This window comes from Nematolebias whitei, chromosome 1 (assembly GCF_014905685.2).
Source record: "Nematolebias whitei isolate Nwh7 chromosome 1, NemWhi1, whole genome shotgun sequence".
Lineage (NCBI taxonomy): Eukaryota > Metazoa > Chordata > Actinopteri > Cyprinodontiformes > Rivulidae > Nematolebias > Nematolebias whitei.
The window spans coordinates 68,186,662-68,196,103 of NC_056498.1; the positions used below are offsets into that span (position 1 = coordinate 68,186,662).

At 38.6% G+C, this 9,442-nt stretch overlaps 1 protein-coding gene across 1 annotated transcript in view; it reads right to left on the minus strand.

Annotated features, from left to right (window-relative positions):
* arhgef33 (Rho guanine nucleotide exchange factor (GEF) 33) overlaps window positions 1-436 on the minus strand; it is a 20,525-nt gene extending 20,089 nt beyond the window's left edge. Inside the window, exon 1 of the mRNA XM_037687012.1 lies at window positions 223-436. Within this exon, the coding sequence (XP_037542940.1) occupies window positions 223-415 (193 nt within the window). The 5' untranslated portion in view covers window positions 416-436. The remainder of the gene's footprint in view (window positions 1-222) is intronic.
* Window positions 437-9,442: the final 9,006 nt, after the last annotated feature.

A 9,442-nucleotide genomic window follows, 5' to 3' on the forward strand; every position in this document is an offset into this window, starting at 1 on the left:
ATATACATATTCATATATATATACATATATATATATATATATATATATATATATATACATATATATAAATATATACATATATAAATATATATATACATTTTTAGATGTTATTTATACCTAATCTCTTAAAGGATCATTTACATGAAAATCAACTCTGATATTAAATGTGAGTTTGAACATGTCTGAAAGATTACTCTTAATATTATTTTTGTCCAGTTTTACCTTCTGATAGCTCCTCTGTCATCTCCTCTGTTTCTGTTCTGTCATTCTCCATCTTTAGGTAGTCCTGCTCGGTCCGGTCCAGTTTGGTCCACACAGTTCTGAAGTGCCTATCGGTCCGCTCCCCTAGCTGTGTTTGTCTCCTCCAAAGAAGTTTATCGTTGGCTGTGATCACAGTTTCTCTCAACCAAAGCATGTGAGTCCTGTGATTCCTCTTTGGTACAAAAAGCTCCTTGTCTTCGGAGGAGTGGAGGGATGAAGGGTAAAAGATCAGGAGTGGAGAGGGAGACGTTTGTTCGTCTGACGGGAACATACTGCAGCTATTAGATTAAAGGAGGTGTGGCTGCTCGTTAATAAGGACAACTATGCAGACATTTAAAAAGGACAGCGAGAGCAGTGGTCTTGTAAAGTTAAAAGCTGGGTGTAGCTGCAGAGTCAGTGAGCATGTGTTGATGGAACTAACACATACAGTTGTGTCAACTTCAAGTGCATTGTTGTTTTTTTTCCCCTTATTTATTGCATTATTAAGGCTTTAAGAGCACAATATGACAGAATTAGAAATATTTCAGCCTGACTGCAATGATTTTATAGCAGTTTAGCAGCTCCACAAGAAAATCTCAGTACGACACCAACTTCACCCTGCAATCAGCTGACAAAGTTAAAAAAAAAATGTTTTCAGTCATTTGTTTGGATTTCAAAACTGTACAATTACAGAAAAGTTTTAATCACCCAGCTGAATGGATAATGGTGACAAAAGTGAAATCTCTCGCAGACCACTGACAGCTTTCAGTGACAACAAAGCCATGAAGACAAACGGCTCAGCTGCTCCTCGAACCAGCAGCAAACCTGAGTTTGAAGGTTGCAGAATTCTCACACGTCATCTGATGCTACATGTGAGTTAGTAAAAAGAGACTGTGCTGTTCATGACCCTCTGTACAAAAACAAAATGAAACTTGTCTTTTTCACCAGTAATTGAGTTCAGAGAAAAATACCATCGGAGTGATTTGCCTTTGGGACTGGAAAATCACTTCAGCTTCAGTTGAACAAGATTTAAAGTTTAAAGTTCAGCTCTCGTCAGCCTCCTGGTTTAATTTATGTAAAACTCTTATAAATGCATTATTAGACAAATTAAATGTACAGTAAGAAGACTAGAAGATACACGTTTGAGCTCTTACACAGCAGGGTTTAGTCAGGGCTATTCAACACAACTGCTCAGGGGGACACAGTTTCTGACAGCCAGCAGCTCAGGGGTTGGACATCCAGCGATTAAAGTTATTATGTAAAAAAAAAAAGTGTTACAATGTTACCTTTCAAATTTGTTTTATTGCATTGATTCATAAATGCAATAAACAGAACCCAGAACCCCCCAAAAATAAAAATTGATGAAGTCATTGGTGGGCCGGATTGAAGTCGCCCGGGGGCCGCCAGTTGAATAACCCTGGTTTAGTGCATCTTATGACCCATGACGTTACAGTGCAGTTAGTTTTAGATCATCAATTCTTTGAAAATAAAATTCTTGGATCTGGCTCTTGCAGACTCGGAGAGACCAATCCCGCGGCTACTTTGTTTTTAACTACTTTTATATTTTGTAAGCTTATTTGTTTTAACAGTCTGAGGAGAGGTGACAGTGTGGGAGGTTTGCTTTATTTGGCAGAAGGGTTATCTAAGTCTTATTATCTGTGTGGTAACAGGAGAAGTGGCATATTTTTACAGGGGTTTGCTTTGAACAACCTTGTGTGGGATGTCTTGGTAACTATGGGTTTTAATTGCAGGAACCCTCCTAAACTTATTGTATTTAATTGACATTTGTTTTCTCAGGTCTTTTATTTAAAGGTCTCATCCTGCAGTAAAATCAAGTCTAGTACAGAATTATCTGGTAAAATAATTAGCCAATTAAAGGCCTTGCATTCCTCACCCGCTGCCTTTCCTGCCACAGTTTCACACTCATGTTGAAAAATGACTAATCGTTTTGATCAAATCTCAAAAATGACTTGTCTTCTCAAAAATGTGGTTAATGAGATATATTGCCAACAAATAGAGTTCACTCCAAATAGTTTAGTTTTTTTGGGGTTTTTTTTGAAGAAGCTTTTGTGTGATCTGTTGTTCACTTTATGTTTTTGGGATCAGTCTCACCTGCAGCACCAAATAAGGTGAATAATTTGAACGACAGCTGTCCTGGCAAAGTTTCAGAGTAAAATAACTCAGAATCATTAACTCAGTTACACATAAGACGGTTGAATCCAGTAATTCAGAAGCTGCTGATGATTATCACGTTTGCTTTGTAAACAGCAATTGACCCAGAGTACAGACTGAGACCGAGATGGAAGCAGAATAAAAAAGTATTTACAAAGAGGACACAGGAGGGAGCTGTCGGAGGAGATCAACGGAGTAGTACTTCTGAACGGTTATTATGAATCTATCGTTCATGTTTGCAGGTCGGAGGGAGAGGACTGGGGGATTCCAATACAATGAAGTAGATTAAAGGTGACCATGAGAGAAGAGGAGGGAAGAGAGTGGCAGGGCGAACCAGTTTCTCTCATCAGGAGGAGAAGATCTTCATTTTGGGGGATTTCAATCAGCACATTGATGTTTCTTGTAGCACGCCTGCTGATCTTATCTCCATACAGAGTTATTTAACTCTGCTCAGCGTGTATAAAAGCTGGCAGCACGGTGGCACAACTGGTAGAGCTGCTGCCGCTCAGCGAGAAGGCTGCTGGTTCAAATCCCGGTCCAGGGGCCTTTCTAGGTGGAGTTTGCATGTTCTCTCCATGCATGCGTGGGTTTTCTCCGAGTACTCCAGTTTCCTCCAAAAACATGCATGTTAGACTGATTGGTAACTCTAAATTGTCCCTGGGTGTGAGTGAGAGAGTGAATGGTTGTTTGTCTCTATATGTCCCTGTGATGGACACCTGTCCAGGATGTACTCCGCCCCTCGCACAGTGATTGATGGACATGGACACCAGTGACCCCTGTGACCCCAAATGGAAGACGCGGGTAAAGATAATGGATGGATGTATAAAAGCCTTGTTTTCGCCTAAGGCCTTGATGTGGAGGATATATTTTTTAACTGATCACATTTGTATAGTGTATATATTTTAATGTGATTTTTTTTTGCCCAACATTATCTTTATTGGGTTTTCACACACACAAAAAGGCTTCCTATAAATACAGAAATAAGCGTGCTCTCGCATCAAAATAAAGATCAAGGGCAACTAAATTATTGTCCAACATTCAACTTGTCTTTCCTTGCAAGTCAGGTATCTATGAAATATCGTAGAGCATCACTTAGTTGAACATATAGTGTATAAAACAAGAAAGAAAAGAGAAAAGAAAAAAATAAAAGATATAAAGGGCAACAATCAAAATAACGAAGGTTTCTCTATTTTTCAAGGGTTAGTCCCGGTTATTTCATTATGCATGGTTTAAAAAAATACAAACTCAAATATACAAATCACAGAATAAGGAAACCAAGTATCCAAGGAATGGAGATTATTTTAGGATACTGCAGAAGATCACTGGTACTACACCTCATCTGTCCCACTCCCCCCATCCACACTCTCTATATATTCCATAAAAGGACCCCAAATGTTTTGAAATGGTGATACTTTCCCTTGAATAATGTAAGTAATCTTTTCCATAAGTAAAGCAGTGGACATTTCATTAATCCAGTTAATGAATTTTAGTTTACTGGAGTGCTATGACTTTTGTTGCAAGTAGTAAACATAAATCCATTGCAGTGATCGTTTTTCTGCACATATGATGTCTATCAGGATATAAACCTAGAATGAACAGTTTAGGGTCAAGATCTAATTTTATACCTAGTATAGTCTCTAAAGATTGTTTAATCTCTCTCCAGAATTGTTGAACTTTATTGTATTTCCAGACACAATGGAAGAACATCCCCTTCTCCACATCTGACACACAAGTCTGGGATGGCACCATTTTACTTATTAAGCTTTTCTGGCATCATATATGTCCTCATTAGCCAATTGTATTGCAGTACTTTGAGGCGTGTATTAGTTTGTGTTTGTGCTTCAGCACACGCCTGTTACCAGTCCTCGGAGGGCAAGTTCTCCTGTAAATCTTCCCTCCAGGTGTTAATTTTTCATAAAGAAGACTCAGAGGATCCTGAGTTTATATAGTTAGTCTATATGGTTTGGAGGTCGTTCCTTTTCTAAAACAGTCATTCTTCATTTCAGTTTCCAAAATGGACATCAGGGGAATTGACACACTGATTTTGAAATTATCTAATAAATTTTTTCACATATAGATATTTAAAATAATGTTTACGTGGAATATCATACCTGGCAATCAGCTCTTCAAATGACATTAAATACCCGCCCTCTGATCTCACAAGATCTCCTATTGTCTTTAAACCTTTTTCAGCCCATTTCCTAAAACCAGGGTCTGCCCTGCCTGGAGGAAAAAAATGGTTGCCATATATCAGGCTGAAGCGTGAAAAAGAGGTAGGTTTACCTTGATACTTCTTAACCTGATTTAATGTGATATTTAATTCTGATCCAGTTCCTCCTAGACCACAGATCCAAAGACGGATTGTAAAAGAGATCCTCTAGCTTTCTCGTCTTTTTTATTCTGCCTCTTTAGATTTCAATGTGATGAATGTGGACTCATTTGTTTCATCTTTAAATACACATTGTAACAAGATTTTGGAAAAATTGCACCTATACAGAACTCTGTGTAGTGCACAGTCTGCCCCGGGATGAAAAAGGAACTTCTTAACAAGAGGAGAGTATGTCGTAAGGCTGAATGACAGTGGAAAAGTACTAAGCTTGAGGTTCATAGACTTTACCTTAAAGAATTGATTAGCTCGTTGAATGAGTTGCTAAAGAATGACAGAACTAATTATTTTGCAAACCTTACTGCATCAAAAGGAAAAAAATCCTAAAATATTGTTTTGACACGGTTAAGAACATTGTTTCACCAACTTTTGCCTCTACAAGTGCTTTTACAAATGTAGAAGGCGATTTGTTTTTCAATTATTTTACAGACAAAGTTGTCTCCCTCACATCCCATTCTGCTTGGTTTCTCCCCTTGTGATACACGGTCCCTTTTCACTCCAGTGTCACTTCAGGACATCACAGCACTGTTGGGTAAAATAAAACTATCTGCTAGCCTCATTTGATGTCCTTCCGACATATTTTGTCATGGATGTTTGAGACTGTATTGGCTCCAATGTTGTCAAACCGAATCTTTTGTCTTTGTTCTGTGCCCTGCTTCTTTAAACACACTGTTTTCTTATTGCTAAAATATAAATACATTTAAAAAAAAATCCTCATTTGGATTCTTCTCTTTCTGCTACAGACCTATCTCTAAATGACCATTTTTGTCAGAGATTCTTGAGAAGGCTATAACAGAATAACTGATCTGCTTTTTGGAGGAAAAAGACATAATGGACACTTTCAGTCTGGTTTTTGCTAATTTCACTCCACAGAGACGGCATTATTAAACGTTTCAGTTGACTTGTTGATGGCAGCCGACTCTGGAAGTTTCACTGTACTGGTTTTATTGGACTTATCTTCAGTCTTCAACACTGTGAATTATATTGTACTAATTACCCAGTAATAGACTGAGAGACTTCACCAAAAAAATTAAATTAAATGTTAAAACAGGTCAGGACTGAGAGGCTTGTTTGGCATTTCTGCCACTGTGCTAAATTAGTTAACTTCTTATTTATCTGAAAGGTATTTTACTGTTTTTATGAACCAGGCCAACTTTGATACAGCACCATGTGTTGTGGGGTACCTCAAGGTTCAGTTTTCGGCCACATCCTTTTTTTTAATTGTATTTATATCCTTTAAGGAATATTCTTAAATGTGTTATATGAATGTGTTATATAATTTGTATGCTGATGACATATAAATTGTACTGTTCTTTTCAAATTTCATAGCTCTATAAACTGTTGGAAATCAAGCTATAGCTTTACAACAACTCTCTGCTACAAACAAGACTGAATCTTTTATTACCGCTGATGGAAAAAAAAAAATCCTTTAGTCAGGCAGCATGTTGCTTTTTAAACTCTTTCTGCGAAATGTAATCTTAGAAATGTGGGTGTCGTCTTTGACAGTTCATTGTCTTTCCACAATCTTTGTAAACTCTAGTTCTTAACTGTTTCGATCATTTAAGAAACATTCCCATGCTGAGGTGTCTCAGACTGAACTAGAGAGTATTATCCATGGTTTTATATTCACCTGTCTGGATTATTGTAACAATCTTTTTAATGGTTTAAACAAAAACTCTTTGATTTGTTTTGTTTCCAGTCTGTGCAGAATGCTACAGCAAGACTAACCAACAGAAGGGCTCTTATGACTCCTATTGTGGCCTCTCCGCACTGACTCCCTGTGTATCTGAGTAGAGCTGTGATTTTTGGCCCTAGTCCCTGCCCGGTCCGACCCGAAATTCAGGCCGGGTCAGGCCAAAATTATGTGCTTGATGGGCGGGCTGGGCTCGGGTTTTTGATACGGTTTTAATTGCGCATGCGGCCCCACCCACCCTTTGCTCTTATCACACATCTGAGAATTTACAATTGACCCACAACAAGCGATGTAATGGAGCTGGAAAGTATTAAACAAAAGCTAAAAACAGGAGAACCCACTCTACAAAGCACGCACAGTGAAACCTGTTGATGTGTGTCAGGTGCACGCTCAGGTCCGACTGTCGGTTGAAAGAGGTATAAAAAAAAAGTTGCGTTAAGCTTCAGATGGACAACCGGGTCATCGGTCGCGCGCGCAAGGAGTTGAGGATTTGGAGCCACGAGAAGCACAACAAGATTGAATTTAGTATTTTCTTGTTAACAAGGCCACACAAAAGCCAGACCCAGTATCAATGTGGGACAATGTTCCAGCAAGATCTAGTTGGTCCAGGCAGCCTAAAGTACAGAGGAACCTCATCAGCAGACTGGAAACAGCTGGTGGTAAATGGCTCTTTTCTACCACTCAGGAGCTGAGGAAAGATGTTAGTAGATGGAAAAAACTGAATCCCCACAATGATTTTAGTGCAGTTACTGATCAGTATAATATCCCATAAATTAAAGAGTTTAGATGTTTGATTTTCAGTCAGGTTTGAGGCTCATTAAAGCATCTACTATAACTATAAAAATGCTCTTAATTGCTTTTGTCCTATAATGTCATGCTCGTCTTTAAAGTCGGCCCAGTTTTATTTGTGTTCTGTGGTTCTGTCCTGACTTTTCTATTGTCTACTGGTCTGGGACAAACAACTACAGACCTAAGGCCAGAGAGATACAAGCTCTGAAATTTGACGATCAATTGTGCTGCAGTAAATTACAGAAAATAAGTATAATCTGTCATGGGGTTTTTTTTGTTTGTTTTTGTGTAAGTGTGTGTGTGTGTGCACATTTTCATTATTTATATGAATCTTTAAATCGGTCTGTGACCTTGTTGTAGATGTAGTTGTATGTATGGGAACTACTGTACATTAAGCAGAGCTGTCAACAGAGACTGTAAACCAGCAAGGTGCAAAACTTAATTTGAACAATCTTTTTGTCTTTGAGAAGTCCCCATATTTTGGGATTGTTTGCAAACAAAATTATAACACTTTATACAACATTCTGGGTAAAAGCTTTCTTCACATCCATGTTTTCCTATATTTTTTTGTAGTTGTGTGTTGATTTCAGGTTTGTTGTATCCAATACTGTAACTTCGTTTCACTGTTTGTTCTGAAAGTGAAGCTTTTTTTATTAGTAGTTTTACAAGTTTATCGTTCTTAAAAGTCTAACCAGGGACTGCGTCTGCGAACAGTCATAGCTAGAAGTCCATCTACACCATTCAATTCAGTTTCTTGCTCACTGTTCCCTGATCAAATAAATACACACTTTAATCATCCATCCATTCTTTATCTTTTATCTGCGTCTTCCTTTTTGGGTCACGGGGGTCACTAGAGCCTATATGCAGCAGTCACTGTGCGAGAGGTGGGGGACACCTTGGACAGGTTGCAAGTCCATCACAGGGACACATGGAGACAAATGAGACAAACAACCATTCACGCTCTCACTCACACCTAGGGGCAATTTAGAGTTACCAATCAGCCTAATCCAGGTGTGTATGTCCCAGGAGGTTCACCAGCTGGGATTTGATTAATTCACTCAAACTTTATTTATACAGGTTAGTCTCATTTAGCCTCAAAGACTCATTTACAAGAGAGATCTGATTTTGATAAAGAATGAACAACAGCAGACAATCTTAAAACAAAGCATACAAATTGAAAAAAATGAATAGAAGACAATTATATATATAAAAAACCGAAACAAAAACAGCTACATTGTAAAGAGATGTAAAAAACTAAAAACAAGAACATGCTTGTTTTTAGTTTCATGTTTTTGCCATGAACTTAGTAGATGTTTGAATTCACTTAGAGCCACTTTAATCCTGCGATTTTCTCGCTGAGAGGCAACAGATCTACAAACTACCAACTTCACATCCATTCTACCAACTTTAATCAGATTTTATTTTTTATGTGATTATTATTATATTTATAGGTTGTATATGTGGGGCAGCACGGTGGCGCAACTGGTAGAGCTGCTGCCTCTCAGCGAGCAGGTCCTTGGTCCAAACCCTGGTCCAGGGGCCTTTCTGGGTGGAGTTTGCATGTTCTCTCCGTGCATGTGTGGGTTTTCTCCGGGTTCTCTGGTTTCCTCCCACAGACCAAAAACATGCATGTTAGGCTGATTGGTAACTCTAAATTGTCCCTAGGTGTGAGTGAGAGAGTGAATGGTTGTTTGTCTCGTTTGTCTCTATGTGTCCCTGTGATGGACTTGCGACCCGTCCAGGGTGTACCCCGCCCCTCGCACAGTGATTGCTGGACATGGGCACGGCGATCCCCGTGACCCAAAATGGAAGAAGCGGGTAAAGAAAATGGATGGATGTTCTCTTTTAGTATTTTTACTGAAATAATTTCATGGTGGAAATGTTTTCTCTGGCCAAGTGTGTTATAAAACAACTGATTACAGTTTAATAGGTAACCTATTTTAGATAATTTACTAAACTTAGAATAATCAGTCTTATCATGTTTATTTTCCTTCAGGTTTTTAAATCACCTTCTGCAGGTCAGCTGTTTACTACCTGAAGTCCAAACCCAGGGCAAAATCGCACCAGACAAGTACATCCGGTCCGCTGACACTGATCACGTGACTTAGCTTCTCTCGCGCTCAGCTGACTCGGCTTTTTTTTTTTTTTAACCCCTCGGTGAT